General features: G+C 38.1%; 1 protein-coding gene across 2 annotated transcripts; it reads left to right on the top strand.

Moving 5' to 3' along the window:
- Positions 1 to 420: 420 nt before the first annotated feature.
- On the top strand, positions 421 to 20,256 carry lrrcc1 (leucine rich repeat and coiled-coil centrosomal protein 1). 2 transcript variants are annotated; one of them, XM_081598361.1, is made up of 19 exons: positions 421 to 980; positions 1,948 to 2,153; positions 2,269 to 2,334; positions 2,424 to 2,591; positions 4,864 to 5,024; positions 5,436 to 5,636; positions 7,012 to 7,208; positions 7,729 to 7,903; positions 11,562 to 11,710; positions 13,229 to 13,433; positions 14,801 to 14,940; positions 15,500 to 15,701; positions 16,892 to 17,077; positions 17,319 to 17,493; positions 18,336 to 18,499; positions 18,667 to 18,875; positions 19,132 to 19,269; positions 19,591 to 19,726; positions 20,013 to 20,256. In XM_081598361.1, exons 1-19 carry the CDS (start codon positions 937 to 939, stop codon positions 20,127 to 20,129), a joined length of 3,039 nt encoding a protein of 1,012 aa, XP_081454487.1. In that variant the 5' UTR covers positions 421 to 936; the 3' UTR covers positions 20,130 to 20,256. The 2 variants fall into 2 exon arrangements, with proteins under 2 accessions (XP_081454487.1, XP_008432687.2); XM_008434465.3 differs by having other exon boundaries at positions 426 to 980; positions 5,436 to 5,657.
- The last annotated feature ends 351 nt before the right edge of the window (positions 20,257 to 20,607 follow it).

The following is a 20,607-nucleotide window of genomic DNA, read 5'->3' as shown; positions in this document are numbered from 1 at the left end:
GCAAATTAATCTGAAGAACTTTTATTCCATAGTAAAAATACGCTGACATCAGCCACCACTGTTGTCAACTGCTTAGATTAGTCAGTGTAAAGATTAATTTAGCTGCAGCAAATACACTATGTGCACAACTGCTGGACATGCTGTATTTTTGGTGATTAATTTTATTATTTTTTAAAAATGCAGTCAACTAAATTTGGATTTTAAAAAAAATTATTTTCCAAAACTGAAACTTAAGATAGCGTGATCAGCCACTGTGGTTGCCCACGTTTGTTTTCACTTCCAACAAATTGAAAATATTGATCCTCCAATGCCCTGTCTTGCAAAGTGTGACATTTGCTGTGAATTGACCTCATATGAATAAACTAAATTAAATTTCAGTTAATTAGCTTTTTGTTTATCATGTAAATTGCTGATGCTAACGTTTTTGCTGCTACCAAAATAAACGTAAGCGCCACCTCTCGGCCTTGATACACTGTTTTAGATCTATAGCTTGTGGGTGGAGCGCAGAAAACTTACCCGGATGTTACCGTTAGCAACGTCATGTAAACAGGAAGTGTGAACGCAGACGCGGCGATTTTAATTTTGCTCAGCCGAATAGCGACATTAAATATTGTTATAAACTCACAGTGTGCTGTTTCAGTATATTTAAATGAACGTATCCGTGAGCTGTTGGGTTGTTCCAGTAGTTTTGACTGCTGTTTGTGGATAAGTTGGTAATAATTTGATTTCCTTTAGCCCCCCAGCGACTGGTGGAAGCTACATTTCGGCTAGGCTAGGCTACGTGATTTTTGTCCTGAAGACTTTGGGAATGTTTTCGCTGATTTCAATACAGTTTTCTGCACCGTTCGCGGAGTTTGGCAGGGGTTTGCCGTTATTCCTCTTAGCTAACTTCATATTGAGCAGTTCGACAGATTGAACTGGCTGGATACTGTTACCATGGGAGATAAAGAGCTCAGCCTTATTGACAAGCAGCTGACAAGGTAACGTTGAATAACTATTACATTAAACATTACATAATTTATTTATTTGCATTAATGCAATGGATTCAGAATCGCTTTTTAAATAAAGCATGTAGTTAAAAGCATAGTTAAATTTGAATCGTAGCAATTTTTTTAATATGAGCTAAATGCCAATTTAAAATTTGCTCAATAATAAGGTCAACTAAAAGTTAGTCAATTTGAAGAAATAAAACTTGGTTGATACTACCAAACTAAAAAATGAAGAAAAAAATTCTCATCCTTTCCTGTTTCCAAATGTGTCGAGTATTAACATGTACTTTAATAAACACTTTTGAATTAATTAAGAACAGAAGTCTGAAACTTATGCTTTGATAAGGATATTCTCCTATTTCATGTTGAATTTAAAACTATCTCTCTAAAAAACACTTTCTCCTATTATGTGTTTTAGTTTTAATAGACATATTTAACCTGAACAAAAATGGAATGGGATTGGTCAGGAAATACCTTATTGGTGAAGATCTCGTTTTAAATTACATTAATCACAACCATTGGGGGGGGGCTGCACAGTGGCGCAGTTGGTAGAGCTGTTGCCCTGCAGCAAGAAGGCCCTGGGCTCGACCCTCGACCCCCGGCCCCGGTCCCCCCGCATGGAGCCCGCATTCCCCCCCCCAGCCCAAAAACATGACCGTCAGGTTAATTGGCCTCTCCAAATTGCCCCTAGGTCGACCCGACCCCATCACGGGACAAGGGTGCAAGAAAATGGATGGATGGATGGACAACCATTGGGGTTTTTAATAACCAGAGCAGGTGTAAATGTGTTGCAGAAAGTAATTAATAAAATCATCTATAACCAGAACCAGTGGAAATACATTGAAGGAAGTAATTAATAAAATAAAAATCTTGAATTTGTGTAAAACGAAATGCTGAGAATATGCTTGGATTAAAGTTTTATTCTACTTTAACTCTGACATTGCTTCCTTCTGTGTAGTTTTAAAGATGTCCCCCTGAGTCCTGCTGTTACATCTCTTAATCTCCACTGCAATCACATCCCGAGGATCGAGGGCCTGTCCTCTGCCTGGCATTTGCACCACTTAGACCTTTCTTCCAATCGCATATCTAAGATTGAGGGTCTGAGTTCCCTCACCTCCCTCAGGACTCTGAATTTATCATCCAACTTAATCACAAAGGTTGAAGGTGAGTGTTTTTCTTTCAAATTTTCCCTGCCAAAACAAAATGTTTGAGCTCCTTACAAGTTCTTGAAGTAATAATTAATTCTTCAAATCAGTTTTCAATGTCCCACCTTTCTCAGGATTGAATGGCCTTGTGAACTTGAAGAAATTAAACTTGTCCTACAATCAGATAAATAATGTCACAGGTGGGTTAAGAACTGTTTGTGAAAATTTCTGATCCATCTGCACTGACTGATACATTTAATGTTAACTATTCCTCAACTCATTTTTTCAGGTCTGCTGTATCTTCATGGCTCTGAGTACAAACTGAAGCACCTCAGTCTTCATGCCAACCTCATAGAGAGCATCGATCATCTTCTTCAGTGCCTACTGGGGTTACAAGGCTTACGCAGCGTCACTTTAAACCAGGATGGTGGAGACAACCCCATCTGCATTGCACCAGGTTGGAATAGAAATACTACCCTTGTACATAATTAGGTAGATGAAAATACAGAATAGGAAATATAAAAGCTTGGATACGCTGAACAAAAAATTGAAACCTGAATAGGTAAAGAAGTAAACAAGTGCTTATATTAAAGAGAATCAGACTGATAATAGTTGTTCAGTGAGCTGTCTTTTCATCCTGCCTGGGTCTGTATTTCATGCAGTGATCTAGTCCAAGAAAATGTTTTAAGACAGTTATCCATGAATACATATAGCCAATATGAAGAATGACTTTTTACAACTTTTGTGGTTGTTCTGACTTATTTTTTTAAACAAATCTTTGTCACAACTTCCGCATTGAAAAGTGTTTTAATTGGTCATTTGTACGGCTGTGCCTGTTGGTTGCTATAGATTTCTCTTGTCTGTATTATTAATACTGAGACACAGAGGGTGTGGTCATGTGTGAGGTTTAGCAGAGGGGATTAAGTGAGACTGTGGTCAAGATAAAGGAAATCACTGCTGCCAACTTAGCAACTTTATCGCTATATGTGATTTTCAGACTCCTCTTGCGACTTTTGGCAAATTTAGTGACTTCTATCTGTGTTGTTGTGCATTCAGAGCAGAGAGGAGACCCATTCCACTCCATGTCCACATTCTAAATGAATCACACATGTACTAAGGTGAGAAGCGCTCTTGATCAATGCTCACCATGGTTCTAACTCACCATGGGGGCGCATGTCTGAGTGAGACGATTTTAACTGAACGCGATATTGTCATACACATCAACCACTCTGTACAATTACAGCCAATAGATAAACTCAACAGTAGTTGCCTTCAACCTCACTAAGACGTTTTTTGGCCAAATATTGCAGAATTAAACACATTTTTAAAGAAAAAGATGGCAAAGAACAGGTGATTTGTGGTTTAGTTACTCTTTGAATGGTGTGAAGTTTAATTTAAAAATGCATAATTTCATTATTATCCACAGTGGTGTTCTATAATTTCCAGCAGTCTTTTTTTTACTGAGGTTTTATTCACATTATGTGGAGCAGAAGTACACATATATAGCTGGTAAAATTGTCTTAGTCTATTTGGAAGTTTAAAAAAAATATGATTCACATCATAGTTATTGCAACAGCTCACAGTGTGCATAAGAATATTGACTGTGAGGAGGATCATATAGACGGTACAAATTATTAATGCGAAGTGCTGGAAAAATATTATCCAGTGACGTGAGCTGGACAGTCAAAGTTTGTGGTTATGTAATATTTGTGCTGCTCTTAGTTTTGTTGAAAGCCTCGGAGAAAGTAGTTTTTGTAAACATGCTGGAGGTTTGTATACTGGTTTCTGAAAAGAACAAGAAAAGTTCAGCCTGAGGACTAGACTGTTCCTATTATTTCCTTCTCTGCCCTTCCAGCTGTTTTTGTAAACGTTATTGAAGGCTTGCACTTGCACTGCTACCAAGAAGTATTTTTATTGTGCATTTCTTCTATTTAAAACTTGTGTTATCTATGCAAGACCACCAAATTGTGGGATTTTTTTTTTATCTGATTATTAAAAAAATATTCAATCTAAAAAACAAGAGCATGACTTTGCCGAATTATCCTGTTTTGTGTGAATTTAACTTCCTATATTAATCATGAATAGTTTATTTTTTAGATTTTGCCAGTGCATTAAAAGTTCTATATAATCAAATATTAACATCATTTTATCCATATTTGCGGTACAAAATTGATCAGTTGATTAGTACAGTTCAAAGCTGTGTTAGCTATAAACAGATTAGTATTTATCTTTTTTGTTTCATTTAATAAGCTCATCTGAGTTTAAGTCATTATAAAACTAACAGCCTTATTAACTAAAATCTGTTACAGTTAATAACGGATTATAGTTCTAAACTATAATCTGTTATTTCTGTTTCTTTTCAGCTCTGGCTTTGTTATTTAGGTTGACAGACATTTTAATATTCAAAATATTCCAGTTATGTTTTCCTCTGTTCATGATTAATTTACAGCCGGCAACAATAAAATGAGCTGTTTTCATTTTTATGAAAAGATGTTGATAACTTGCGTCCTTATCTGACTTTGTATACAGATATTCTCGTTCAAGACGTTCTCCTGTTACACAAGCCACATAAGTGGTGCAAATCAGGATAAGAATAGATAAAATATGTTTGGAGGACAAACTTTGACATTATTCAATATATTAAGATAGTAACAGTTGTTTAATGTTTTTTTTTAATCATAACTGTGTATAGGTTTTTCTAATGCAACTGTGTTTCTGCTTTATTGCAGGATACTGGGAAATTGTCATGGAGTCGTTGCCACAGATTTCTGTCCTGGATGGCCTGGACCGGCTCAGACATCCTTCATCTCCAGGAATAAGCAGTGACATCCCCGGCCTGGATGACTACGTGGACTTTTTGCTTTCCTCCGATACGAGCCACGGTGAAGCGGTAATCTGTCATTTTATTCCACTGTTACTTATTTGTACTTCATTTTCCTCCAGTCTGTTGCATGATATTGCATTTGCAAACAAGCACTTCAATACAATTGGTAGCCTACGTTATTCTTCACCCATTCTTCATATTCAACTGTCTTCACACACATCAAGCAGAAGTGTCTGAAAAACACTTGAGACATCCCCATCTACATACTTGACTCTTGCCACCCCTGATTAGATGTCGCCCTGGGTGAGGAGGCACATCATGGACTGATAGATGACACTTTAGGGTCCCAGGCAAAGCCGACTGCAATATACACATTCTGTCTTGTGTTGTGAAAAGCCATAAAAATTAAATTTGTGCCTAAAGCAAAGTTGAAACCTTGAAATAAAAAAAATATAAATATAAAAAATATAATTTCAGGTTAGGGGTGCTGTCACCACGCCACGCATTGACAAGGCGCTAACTCAGTTTCGGCAGCAGATCGCCTCAGAAAAAACAACAGACGCAGCCACAGGTCCAGTCACCCAACCAGTCCATCGGAACTCTCAGCCAGTTTGTCCCACTGTTACCGTTTCACCTGACCCCGTCAATGAAGAGCGCATCAGGAAGCTGGAGCACCAGGTATCGCAGCTGATCCAGCAGGTAACATATGAAAACGATCATTAGAAAGTATTTTTGCATATTAGACTTTACTGATGATCCAGTCACTGGCATGACTTATAAAGGCTGAATCCCAGCTCAATATGTTATCCAGTTATGTGGAAATATTTTAGGATTTCACATATAAACTTATAAATCAAATGTACTTTGCGAAAATATTCATATCCTTCAACGTTGGAATTTTACATTAGAGACCAACACAAAGAAGCGCATAATTGTGAAGGTAGTAAGGAGACATTCTAAATGATTTCACATTTTTTTGTGAAAAAGAATTAAAAAGTGTGGCATTCCATTCAGTCCCCTTGAGTCAATACATTGTAGAGTCAACTTTTATTGCAACAACATTCACAAGTTTTCTGTGGTATGGCTCTGCCAGCTTCACATATCTGCAGGCATAAATATTTGCCCTTCCTCCTTTTAGCTGAAGCTCAGTCAGTTTAAGTATAGATTTTTTATATGGAAGAAGTGTAGAAACCCTGATTTGATTGCCATAATTTACACCATTCCATTATACTGTAAGTCTGGCATTTTGTTTAATGTTATTATCTTGTTGGAAGGTGAAGTCTCTTTTTGGCCTGTATTAAATATTTTCCAGGTTTGCCCTGTTTCTAGCTCCATTTGTCTTGCCATCAGCTCTGACACACTTCCCTGTCTTTGCAAAGCAAAAACATTGCCAAAGCATGATGCTGCCACCACTATGTTACACTGTGGTGATGGTGTGTTCAGGGTCATGTGCAACGTTAGTTCAGGCCACAAACTATTTTTTAAAATGTAGGGCAAAAAAAATCTGTTTTATTCTTATCTGCCCAGAGTCTGCTGACTGCTTCTCTAGTTAAAGATTCCCCCTTAAGGCCAGCTTAGGTCGATTGTAGTTTTTCAGTTATACCATGCTCTTTAATGTTTTGGATGCTCAGACATCTCTACCGCTTCATCTCTTACCAGTCTACTTTGTTTCTTGGTCTTCGTGACGTTTTTGTTTATCGATTTGAGGCGTCTATCAAACCCCTGAGTTCTTGGCAGCACAGCTGTGTCTATGCTGAGATTATATAACAGAGACATATTGTTTTTTGATGGCAGTTGGTTGCACTGGCTTTTGGAGAATCAAGGACAGAATATAAATGCAGGCCTAACTTTTTAGACTTAAAATAAAAATCTGAATAGGTACATATTGTCATCCTTCCTTGTAACTGTTATGGACTAATTTGTCTTGGTCTAGCTCATAAAATATCAATAAAATACATTGAAATCTGTTGTCCTGATGTCTGTCAGATAATCAGAATTCTCTCTCTGAGTCTGTTTCCTACCTAACATGTATATTTTCTCTGTATTTGCTAAGGCCCCTGCAGGTGAAAAAGCTAGTATCTCTACTTGTGCTCAGACAAAGGTACGCAAAACCAAGAGGGACACAGACCAGACATCAGAAAGCGAATGTGACGGGAAAGAAAACAAAAAACACACAAGAATTTCCAAATTCCATAACACGACGACGACAAGCACGACCACCCAGGAGTCCAAGAGCACCAGAACAGACAGGTGAGGCTGTGCTTTTAACAGATTTTTTTTCTGAGATTTAAATAAATATTTTGTGCATATGAAACATCTTAATCACTGGTGGAAAGTCCATGGAACTGTTGGAGTAGTCATTTTAAAAAATAGCACCTTTAATAGCCATGTACAATGCAGCTGAGGGCATTATCATGTTATTATGTTTTGACTTCAATAATCAGTTACCTTGATAATAGAGGAAATCATTTTACACCTAAAACCAGGAGAATGATGCTTATTTTTTAATGTCTCATCACGTCACCTCCGTCATTAAGAACGAGGATGTCCTGTTGTCCTCTCTCATCTCTCTCCATCAGTTGCTTACGACTTGTGCTCTATTTTCTGTAGGCTTAAATCTGTCCACTCTGCAGCTCCAGTTTGACTCATATTTTACATTTGTGTAAAGCATGCTAGGATTTTAAGCTTTGACTCCAGACATTCTCTGGAGATCTGCTCTGCTTTAGTTTTAGAGCCAGTTCATTTCCTGTGTTTTGTTTATATTTTGCAGCGATCAGGAGAATCGTCAACTGAACATGTCAAAGTCTGCTTTGGGGCCCAGAAGAAAGGCTGCTGGAGCCAGAGCCGCACCGTCCATTTCTCAAACCTGGAAGCGACCTCTGAGAGCAGCTAAGACCTCCGGCGGTGTAACAGTCAAGTCCTCTCAGGAAGAAGAAACCTACAGGGTATGTTCTGCATGGTTCATCTACTTGGATGAATTCTAGCATTTTTTTAGTAAGTGAATATATTGTAAACACAATAAAAAAATAAAAACTGAAGAATATGTCTCCTGTAGAAAACAAAAACAAATTGTCCTACTTTTGTCCTTACTTTTGCTCAGAAACCTAATAAAAATCCGGCTATCTTTGTAGCAGCAGAGTCCAATATCTGCTTGGTTATTGCACTTTAAAAAAAAAAAACAAGCAAATGATCCAAACATATTTATAGTTTCTGTTGCCAAAGAGCTGTATCTTTAGGTTATCTGTCCTGAGCACAATATTGCAAACATCCTGATCATATTTCATCAGAGCTCTAGCTGCTGTGATTTATCTGATGGTTGCTCCGAGCCACTGCAAAATAGTTTATGAACTTCTAACTTTTAAATTGAAGAAAACTGCAACTCCCAACTACTTTCCTGTAAATTAGAATGCCATTGAAAACTTAGTAGTTTAATCTCTTCACTAGCTATAAGAATGTATATGACCCTGTATAAACCTTTACTCTTGACTTTTCTCAAACTCCACTGCTTATTTCACGTTTGAGTAGATTCTCTAGCTGCAGTCCACACCATTTGAATCTCCCTCGAACACTTGAATGGACTTTGCTTCACATTCCTCTCTAGGCTGTGGGAATCCTTTTTGTGAGTGCATTCTTTTCTACTACATTTTTCCTTCCTCTCAACTTTCTAGTAACATCCTTAGATAAACCAATCTGTTAAGAGGGAGCTTCTTTAGCAATGTGTTTTTGTAACTTTTAAATACTGTTGTTAGTTTATAAATCACTGAACAGCTTAGCACTACAATACATCAAAGATCTGTTGTTGTATCAACCTTCCAGACCTATCAGATCTTCTGGTTCTGAACCAGAACCAAACACAGAGAAGCAGCAGTCAGCTTCTATATGCCACAAATCTGGAACAAACGTCCAGAGAACTGCAAAACAGCCAAAACACTGAATTCCTTTAAATCAAGACTAAAAACCCACCTGTCTAAAGTTGCTTTTGAACAACAATAATAAATGAAGCATTTACGAACATATTTGATGTGTATTGTTTTGGTGATGACACTGTATATGTCTGTATATGGTGTTTTCTTTATAACTTTGTAATTTTCAGTTTTTATGTATGTTGAACCATACAAATTAACTTGATTGATTGAAAGGGGATTAAGGCTTAAGGCTGTTTTTCAGGGGCTGGACTCAGACCCTTAATTCCAGTGGAGGGAGCTCTTTATACTTCCGTATATAAAGACATTTGAATCATTTTATGCTGCCCATTTTGTGGGAACAGTTTGGCGATGGCTGCTTCCTGTGCCACTGTTACTGCACATCAATGCACATCAAAGACATGGATGAGTGAGTTTTGTGTTGAAGAACTTGCTTGACCTGACCTGCATGAGTCCTGACCTCAATCTGATGGAACGCCTTAGCAGACGCTGCGAGTCAGGTCTTCTCATCCAGCATCACTGCCTGACCTCACAAATAGAAAGAGTAATAACAGCTTCCCAGAAGGGCTAAGGGTGTTAAAAGGTGGGCCATCATTATATTCAAGTCAATTGCCTGAGAATGAGATTCCACTAAGGCTCATATGTTCATGGATGCTGCTTATGGTGTAAATAATTTTGTGTGTAAATGGTAAATGGTCTGCATTTACCTCTGGAGTCCAGTGGTACGTCAGTTTTACACTACATCCAATCATTCACACATGCAAACACATGCACACACACTGATGGTGTGTGAGTGTGTAGCTGTGGCTGTACAGCTCTGTAGCTGTGGCTATACAGTAACTACAGCTGCCCTGGGGCAGACTGACAAGTGAGGATGCCATCCAACCGGCGCCACCGGCCCTCTGACCACCAGCAGCAGGCGGAGTGGGGAAAGTATCTTGCCCAAGGGCACAACAGCAAAGTCACTGAGACAGATGGAAACTTTTTTTTTTTAAATTACAGAAATAAATGCTGAAGTAAATAAGGTTTTTATAATGTTCTAACTTATTGATATATACTTATTTTTGTGTAACTTAAATGAGCATTTCACAAACCAAACTTTTGTCCCTTTTGTTTCAGTGTCTTCATTTCTCAACCAACAGCAGTAGAAATCTGAAGCAACATATATAGAAACCCCCTCGTATCCCAGTGACAGACTGATGGGATAAAATTGGTGGTGTTCCTCTTTACTCAGTGGGGGGAGGCTGTCTATGTGTCCAAATGTCTGTAGGCAAGACGACGTGAGTTAGTTAAAAATAAATACATGAAAAATATATATGTTAGATACTGTTGAGGAAAAATAAACAAAAAAATTAACTTACAGTTAATCTTACGACATGTGAAAATAGTGGATTAAGCAGGATTCCTTTGGATAACATCTTAAGAGGACCTGCAGAAAAAAATGTCTGTTATCAGGGAGGAACCATACATTAACTCAGGCACACAGGCAGCGGAGGAGACTTCTCAAGTCATCTCCCATAGCGAGAAAGCACTAAAACTTAAAGAAAAACAAACTAGCAACACATAATATTTTTAATAATTGCAATTTAATTAGTAGAATACCATTTAGTTAAAATTAACATGACTTTAACTAATTTGTAGTTTTAAATTAACTACTTGGAGTCTCTAACCTAGGCCAAACGGTAATGTCAGTTAGTTAAATCAAAATTAGCATAATATTAATTGGAAAATGTTTAGAATGAATGTGTTAATATTGGAAATGCTCAGGAATATTCTCTTACTGTCTTAATTATTAAAATCTGCGCTTTGATCTAAGAGGATGGAGAAGTTCTGAACCACTTTGCATACCAGGCTTCATGTCAATTTAAAATTACTGTACTGATCTGTATTTGGAGGAATTTCCCCGGCAGGGAAGTAAAATGGGTTTAAGACAGGTTAACTTTTGGTTGAACTCTGGTAAAAGACTAGAGGCTTTGTTCCAACCAGGAATTAGGAGTAAAATCACATTTCAAACTCGCATGAGAAGAGCTTGCTCTAAAGGACCTTTGGTCTCCCTTGTCTACATAGAGAGCGCCGTAGCCCTCAAATTAAACAGGTTTCAGAAGGTAATAAAATTGCTTCGAATGTCCCAACTTAGTAATTTGATACTAGTTGTAGCCATACAAGGGAAACAACACGCCTTAATCACATAATTGCATAAATGAAAACAAAGAAAACAAAAAAACACCCTTTTGAATAAAACTCTACACCCCAGAGGAACAAATCAGATTTGCTATTTGCAGCCGCGTGGCAATATCCAAAAAACGCGTTTTTTTGCCTTTTTCTATTTGCTACTTTTCTACTTGTCTCAGGTAAAATAATGTCTGGTTTAGTCTGTTTGAAGTGTCTGTGTTGTCGATGTGATTTTATACTTTTAAATGTTGGAATAAACTCTGGAAATGCATGACGTGGAACGCTGACTGTCATCTCTATGTGGCTATTATTTCCACGCATGGCATCACTGAATCCGGGAGAACAAGAGAATACAACGAGCCAGAACTTAATGATTTTATTCTCTTACAATACAAAAGTTGCAGTGAATGTGGGAGTTAGAGAGGCATAGTAAGACTAATCAATGAGATATACGTGCACACTTATTCAAGATCACCCAGCCCCCCTTTTTTTAAATTGTGCTACTCAGATAATCGTGGAGGAGCGGGATCAGGAAATGGAGAGGCGTTGGAAGGCAGAACAAGCTGTGAGGAAGCTGACAGAGGAGCTGAAGTGCCTGCAAACAAAAGTCAGCGAGGAAAAAGACCTTCAGAGTATGGCTCTGCACACCACAGACAGGTAGGAGGGAGGGAGGTGCAGTTGGACATGGCTCTGCACACAAACAGCAGCACGAAAACAAAATTTAAAATGAAATGAGGAAACCGAAGAAGAACTTGCATTGTGGTCCTATATAGATGATTTATTTGTCCGTCCATCCATGTTTTTTGCAGTGCTGTGATAAAGTGTATTTCCCTTATGGATTTTTTTTAATATAAAGGGGTTCACTTTAGCATTTTAGATCATCAAGCTAATTGGATAAAGATAACTGGAGTGATTTAAAAAATATACATTTTCAAATGATGGCTTTATCCATTCGGAGAAAAAAACGGCCTTATTGGGACGAGTTATTATTCCCTAATCCTAATAACTCCTCCTGCCATTCTTTGCAGAAGGAATGGCAGGCATTTGTTATGACCTTCCTCTTCCAAAAGGTTTAAATTTTGTATCGTTATTGTGCTAAAGCTCTTTGGAATCATCAATATTTTTCTGACAAATGTAAGATGGGCCTCTACATATTTTGTTGTCACCAGTAGTTCTGTTCACCATTTTTCTTATTAAATCTTGATCTCCTGAACTGCATGAGGCTTGCAGTGTTTTGGGACGTCTTGATTGAATCACTGATGTGCCTCTGTTTCTCGTGGCTGACCGGCTTCTCCTGGGAAGCTTCATCACTGCTAGATTGTTTTCGCTGGTGTCCCAAAGTAGTAGAAATGGCTTCATTACCCTTTCCTGACTGATTGATGCCAATGATTTTCAGATTGCTTATGTGGTGCTTTGATATGTTTCAGCCACCAGAGATTTTCTATCTAAATCATTTTCTGCATGTGCGGTAATAATGGAGCTGTGAAACTGAGTTTAGCTTTCCAAAAAATATATGATATTACAAGGGGGATGTAGGTTGGACCGGATGGCATTTTTCCCTTATTAAATGAAATAATCAATTAAAAGCAGTTTATTCAATGTATAAAATCAAAATGAGGGAAAAATATAAAGAATCCTTAAGGGAGCAGAAACTATTTAACAGCATTTCATTTTCTCCAGTTCTAATTTCAGGTGTTGTTGCACATGAGGCTGTGTTTGTTGTGTCTCCTCTGCACAAGCAGGCATCGCTGTCTGGAGCATTTTCCTTGTTTGCATCGTTTTCTCATTTACATAAATTTGCGTGATGGCGTAATTACGGGTTTGTGGTATGTATATGTCAGCAGTATTACACAAATCAGTCTCAGCTGTCACAATGTAACAGCAAACACAGCTGTTCCTGTCACCATCGACACTCTTCAACAGAACAGAACGATTACCAAGTGGTGACTCATCAGTTCTGAGATCTGTTTGCTGTGTACGAGATTTAGCAGTTTGGAGGCATTTTATTTACATTATGCATTTCCTTCCCTTAGTGATTTATGATTTACATTTCACCTCCATTATACATTTGTTCATTTCCAAAATTTGAGTCAAGTTGTTTGTTTTTCTAACCTAACTTCAACCCAGATAAATTATAAATTCAGCTTGTAACTCCTGGTGTTCTGCACTAACCAGACTGAAGGAACTGCTGCTGAAAGAGAGATCGGGACGCTCCGAGCTGCAGGCTCGTGTCGAGGAGCTGGAGACAAGGTGTCAGTCTCTTAGTCGGCAGCTGGAGCAGGCCCGGAGCAGTGAGGAACAACACAGGGCTGCGCTGCAAAGACTGGAGGAAACCGTCTCCCATGGAGACGCTCTCAGGGCTCGCCAGCAGGCTGAGGAGGTACGCATTCTCACTGTGGATAGGAGGGCATGTTGAGTGGCTACTAGGGCTGTAGTGATACAATAATGTCACAATACGATACGATACGATACACGATATTCTGCTCACGTTACGATATAAATTGCAATATTCAGCACACGATACAATTCAATACACTTCTGCGATTTTCTGAAAGATTTTAGAGGGACAGAGTGATTTTGGTGACATTTTGTGACTGTTATAGAGTTGGATTGAATTAATTTAACTGAAAACTGATTAAAAGAACCAACTACACAATACCTGGCTCTGGTTGGACATGGACACAGACTTAAAGTCGACAGCTGGACAAAATGAATCAAAGAAGTGGTGAGAAAACATGTTTCTTTTAATTGAAACAGTACAAACTGTAGCTTACATGCATTTGTAAAGTAAATAAAGTGCACCAAGTCTCTGAATAGTTTGATACCTTTTTAACCTTGACACTTAACATCGGAAGGAATCACTCTAAGCCTGATGACCTAATCACTCTCCCGGCGAAGCAAGCAGTGAGTGAGCAAGGTGACAGTTGGATGTTACGATACTTGCGGATGAATATCGATTTTTTTTCTAGCAAAGAAAATATCGATATAATATATATATATCGCAAAATCGATATTATTACACAGCCCTAGTGGCTACCGCATTATTTTGATGTTTTTTTGTGTGACTATAAGTGTGAAGTGGAAGAAAAATGCTAAAAAGTCTTTAAAAATAAAAATCAGAAAATTGTAGCTTGCATTGATATCAGGCCATTCATATCAATGCTTTGTAAATCCATCTTGAACTGCAATTACTTTTTATTTACCACCCAAAGCGTTGGATGCAGGCCAAAGGCAACAAAAAGTGTGATCTGAATCAGTCCACCCTCAAGCGTTTTGTTGCTCTGTTGCCTCTTGGTGCGCATGATGCTGCTTCTTCACTTATATTCTCTAACAAACAGAACAGCTGGATTAATGCTGATTTACACTGTTTTATTTATAAACCCGATTTCTGAAGGTAGTTTGTTGCTCTGGATTTTATTTGGGCTATTTAAGTACAAGTAGCTGAATACAAATGTATAAACAATGTTTAATTTTTTTTCTTTGTAAAAATTGTGCGATAGCATGTATTCTTATTATACTAACTTAACAACTATTTTCCACTTTGTATTGGCCTGTCACATAAAATCCTGATACGCTGAAGTTTGTGTTTGTACTAAAAGAGACTGTAAAATACTTCAGTAGATCTGAATACTGTACCCTAACCTGTTTATTCTTATTATACAAGGTTCATCAAATTAAGAGCAAATGTAGAAAGTAAAATAATTCTCCAGTGCGGGTCACAGGATGCTACTAAACATGATTCCTCAGATGAAACGTCACCAGGAGCTGGAGAACAAGGCAGCAGCTCTGAAGAGGGAGCTGGACATCCAGAGAGTTTCTGTCCGACAACACAAAGACAAACTGCAGCAGCTGCATGAACTGCTAGCATCCAGGGAGCAGGAGCACAGGTACACTTGATGGAAACACTACATCTAGTTTCTCACTTTTAAAATTGCTTATTTCAAAACACACACAAAACATTTCTTCCTATTTTTATGTCCTGTAAACATGACCACAATTCATATTTGTGCAAAAATATTTCTAGGAAAAAAAAGAAAAAAAAGTTAAAATAAGCCTTTTCTGTTTCTCCAAGTCTGATCAGGATACAGTCAGAAAATGAAAATGTGGAGGTTTTGCTTCTGCATAATAATACCAGCCTGATCTACAACACTATTACAACTTTCTGGTAATTTACTAATATATGTGGAGAAGGGTAGCGGTCCTGAAATGGATCAGTGTGGTACACCTGGTGTACAACGTTGAAAAAATTATCTTTAACACATTACTCTTTTTTTTTTTTAAATATAGGAACAATGGAGTTGAAAAATATATCTGATAAATTAATAAATGTGATTGTTTTTATGCTCTTTTAGCTTAAAGTAAAATACATGGTAATATAATTATGTTAAGGATTTTGTTGTGATGCATACATGTCAATGCTGTCTTCCGATTCTCATCTTCCATCAGAAAACAGCTGGAGCTGCGGCTGCAGCCCGGCGGGGCAGATTTCCAGCAGGCAGTATCAAAGGAAGTAGCAGCAGTGGAACAAAGACGTCAGCAGAGGGAGGCGGAGCTGCAGGAGAAGCTGGCAGAGGGCAGGAAGCTGTACGCTGCTCTGGAGGACGAGTTCCGTATGGCGCTAACCATCGAGGCAACGCGTTTCTCCGAGGTCTGGTCTTACTAAGATGCCATAATGCATACAACATTTTTGATCAAATTAACCTGGTGATTTTCAGCAGTTCTGCAACCTGTTTGCTTTATTTAATTAAAACGCACAATTATTTATTTGTTATTCCTGAAAATGGAGGGGACTTATTGGTTTTATTTTACTCAAGGAATCCTGCCCCCATTGTAAGTATGATGGGCATAAGTTTTTTTTTCTTCTGAAATTACATGTACAAAGTGTTTAAGAACAAGTACATGTGGGGCTGAATTTTTAAGCAAATACTGAATCAATAAATAAAAACATCAGACATGAGATTAAGCCTTGGACATAAAACGGAAAAGTTTAGTCTGATTTACTATCACTTCCATATTAAACGGTGTGGGTCTACACTGGTATGGTCTAAAAAAATTGTAACAAAAAGAGAATAACCTTTTATAATTTTTCTTTTTATTTAGTAATTAGTTGTTCACAAGAGGTGGATGAAGAGTCTTCAGTAATTTAAACCAGCAGGCCTGGTGAACAGCCTTACTATCACAGGTGGAAAAGACACCAGTGGTCACTCCACCTGAAGCAGAGACTAATCCCCAAAATGCATTTTATTTGAAAGTAATTATTGTAGCAGCATATTTGAAATAATCTCATGAATAAAAAAGGGAGCTTGCATGGAAAAATGAAAAAAGCTGAAATATTGCCAGAGCTTTTATACTGTCCTGAATTTTAGAGATTTTCTGTCTTAAACTGTAAATTATTACTTGGCTTTCTTAAAGTGATTGAACTGTACTGGCCTCAGTTTTTAAAGACTGAAGATAAAAGCTCAGACTCAGTTGGGATCATTTGTTTCAGGACAAGTAGTCTTTGATTGCCACTGGAGGGAAGCTTTACAGAAGGACCATATTTGAATCAGTTCATACTTTTATTCAGGCTCTGAACAAAATGCAATCTTTTTTTTCTGATTGCCACCACTTGCACAATTTTGTCCTTGACGTCACTCGAGCTGTTCACCTTCAAGAAACGCCTGAATGAGAAACAGATTGCCGGATGCATTTCTGAAACATTGCTTTGTGGCAAATCAATGAATGTAGAAGCTGCTTTGGCCGGGCACAAGTTGAGACTTGCTGATGAAATGCCAAGTCTGTCAAAGATTAAATACAAACTTCTCTGATGTTTAAACGCTCAACTTTTTTCTGCCTCAGGTGAAGGAGGCTTGTGATCATATGACTGCAGAGCTGATGGAGCTCAAGACGAGCCTTGCTCAGTCCCAGCAAAAGGAGAAGAAATCAGGCGCTCTGGTGCAGGAACTCACCGCAATGGTGAAAGAACAGAAGACCCGAATCTCTGAGCTCATCAAAGCCAAGAAAGATTCTGTCGCTGAGCTCAAGGTGTGAAGCAGAAAGTAGATTTTTATTTTCAGTTAACATCATTACCTGATTAGGATTTAAATATTATTGGTCGGACAAGCAGGATAGTATTACCTGGCCCCTTTTCAAAACCTGCCTCATCTAGGGAATGTATTACTTTCAGATATAATGAATCCTGAATGGTTCTGCTGCTTTACCATCTGCCAGTCTTAAAAAGATTGATAGTGATCATTAATCCAGTCTGTGTCTGTTCCGCTGCCAGAACCGTGTGCACTACCTGGAAGCAGAGGGAGAGCAAAGCCAACGATTAGGGCTGCAGCTCGAGACGCTGAAGAAAGAAAAGGCACGGCTCTTGTCTCAGCTCACAGCTCAGGAGTCGGTCATTGACGGTCTGCGAGCTGAGAGGAGGATTTGGGGCCAGGAGCTGGCTCAGCAGGGTGAGGGAGATCCAGGGAATAACTTGGAATGCATTTCACTTGGCAGTGGAGACAATGAGATGCACTTTTAGGCTTTATATACCTGTAAATCCACAACAAAAAAGCTTGTAGAGCTAATATGAGGGTTGGACAGTAACTTTGCCATCTAGTGGTCATTTTGGAGATTAGCAACTACAAAGCAAAGAAGGACAATTTCTTTTAAGACATTTTTTTTTACATACAGTACCACAGTCACACCATGTTTTTTTTTTGTATTTTGCATTTAAGAAGGCAATGTAACTACTAGCCTGCATACCATAAATATGGCCTTTATATAAGCAATTTAAAGGGGTTTCGGAGGACATAATGTAAAATAGACTTTTTTGAGCTTTGCCTCATGTTGCTCGGCTGCTGTCACCAGCCGAGCTTCTGCTTCACACAACACCCCTCGCCCACGCCTTCCCTGCTCAGCTCCTCCAAACTAGCAGCAGCAGCAACACCTGGTGGAACTGTGCATCTGCTGAGCTCATCATACAAAGTATTTCTCAGTCAAACTGTTGTATAATAAAGTAGAGGAGCACTGTTGTTAAGATGTGCTGATGATTGGAAAGAGCAGAAGCTTTTTAAAGAGACAGTTGCCCAATTACAAGGCATGGAATTAGGAAGTCTATTTTATTTTAAGTCATATTTAGTTGATCGTGCTATAAATTGGATCTATGTACCTGGTCAGATGAGACTAAAACTTTTTGGCCTTCCACCTCACAAATATGTTCTACTCTATGCTAGTCTATCACAAATCACTGTCCAACAGTAATATGAAAGATATAATTTAATTCCTGCTTGTACTTATTTCTCTCTCCCAGGTGCGTCGTTGGCTCAGGATCGTGGACGTTTGGAGGCCAGGATAGAGGTGCTGACTGCTGAGATGGAGACTCAGAGAAAACAGAACGACAGAGACCACGACGCCCTTAGAATCAAAGCCAAAATCGTGGATGACCAGACTGAGACCATTCGCAAACTGAAAGAGGTGCTTTAATATTTACTAAAATCTTTACTCTTCCAGCAGATTTTTCACATTCCAATTATTAATCTCATCTTTTTGAGTGAGAAAAATAACATTGTATTTGATGCAGAATAGCCTTAAGCAAGAGACTGTCTGGCTCCGTTGTCATCCGTTGCCTTCCTGCTGTTCAGTCCTTGCAGGAGCGTGACGAGCTGATCCGCCGGTTGAAGGAGGAGGCTGTGCAGACCCAAAAAAAGTTTCAGCAGCAGCTGGAGGATGAAACAAGCCAGCAGGCTGAGCTGAAAGAGCAGCTGGTACATCTTAGCCTGCGTAAAGAGGAGCTGAAACAGCAGCTGGAAGACAAGGAAGCAGAGCTGGAGGATGCCAAAAGAATTTACAGGCAAATCTAAATAAGGAGAATGTGTGTCTGATAACATGTTTAAAAATTAGGTGGAATACAAAGGATTTGATCAGATTTAGATGAAAACAACATTGTATGCAAGTAGCTTCTCTACTGTTTTCTGCTGAAATAGGATACAGATTTCATGGTAAATGTTTCAGATTAATTTTGGTTCTTGTGTTAGATGCAGGAATATCTGTTTTGTAATTCGTGTCTGAAACCAGGCCTATTTTCTATGTGTCTCATCCTTCATTAGTGATTCAAACAAGAAGTGGCAGGAGAAAGCAGAGCTGCTAACTCGCCTTGAAAGCCAAGTGAAGCGTATGAAGGAAAATTTTGATTCCAAGGAGCGCCTGCTGCTGGAAGAAAGAGAGAAAGCATCAGAGGCGCACAGGTAACTTCAGCAGATTTCTGTTCTGCTTTGTTTTGCATTTATGATGCACTTTTAATGAAATGGTTCTGCATTTGTTGCCAGATGTTAGACATCTTTGCAACAATTTGCTGTTAACACAAAATGTAGTAAAAAAATAAGTTTTCTCAACCACTTTTATGCTATTACATTTCTGCTTGAAACAAGATAGTGAATATTATTACACTAAACATAATTTATCTGTTGCAACTGAACTAGAAAGTTGGAACACTTGTGTTGCATTTTAAACATTAGGTCTTTCACATAAATAACTTGCTTCGTTTGTTATCATTGCCTCTTATGCAGAGCTGCAGTGGACAAGTTGCGCTGTGTGGATGATGCTTTTCGTCGGCAGCTGGAGTCTGTCCAGGCCGCACATCAAGCCGAGCTGCTGCAGCTGTCTAATGAAAAGCAAAAACACATAGAACAAGCTAATCTAAAGGTAAAATATGGATTTTATTTCTGCATAAATACAACATGCAATTTTTTTCAAGAGTGCTAATAATTTATTAGGATGCTATAGGTACAATAATTTCATGCACATGTCAACACTTGTTTTGCTGTTGCTAAGTTTCATCAGATGTTATAAGACAGATTGTCATTCCATCATCCTATTGTCTTCTGCCATGCTGAAAATAGAAATTAAATCAGTGAAGGTATAATACAAAGAACTGTAATATAGTTTTATTTTGTAATTGTCTATATGTGATTTTTTTTTTCCCATATAGGTATATGAAGTAGAGGAAGAGATGCGTCAGCTCCTGGAGGAGACAGAGGCCAGCAAGAAAGTCATGGAGAAAAAAATGAAGCGCCTTACAAATGTGCTAAAAGACTTTAACACATAATAACCACCAAACAGTTTTTATGCTGAATTTATTTTTACAGATGCAACTATATTTTTTTGTATATATATTCATATATATTTTTTGATTGTCTTTTGTATGTCTTATCAAATAAATTTTATTTTCAAGAGATACAACTATGAACATTAATATAAGGGACATCATATTGAAATGACAATTATTTATTCTCACAGTTAATTTTATTAATATTTTACAACAAATTAAGTTTTATCAGATGACATCTAAAGAATGTGATTTTGTCCAAATCAATTACTTTTAGTCCAATACAATGTAATAATGTTGTCCATCAAGATTAGCTATTATACACCTGTGAAAAATGTGCCTTGGTCAAAATGTACAGAGAATTTAAAACCCTGAACACACTGTCCTCACTATAAAACATGGCAGTGGCAGCATCATGCTGTAGATAGGCTTTCTTTCTGCAGGGACAACCAAACTTGGACGGACGTTCACTTTACCT

The sequence above is a fragment of the Poecilia reticulata genome, chromosome 17 (assembly GCF_904066995.2).
Source record: "Poecilia reticulata chromosome 17, P_reticulata-male-v2, whole genome shotgun sequence".
NCBI classification, from domain to species: domain Eukaryota; kingdom Metazoa; phylum Chordata; class Actinopteri; order Cyprinodontiformes; family Poeciliidae; genus Poecilia; species Poecilia reticulata.
The sequence above is the reverse complement of the archived record's forward strand: the minus strand, read 5'-3'. Positions and strand labels throughout refer to the sequence as shown.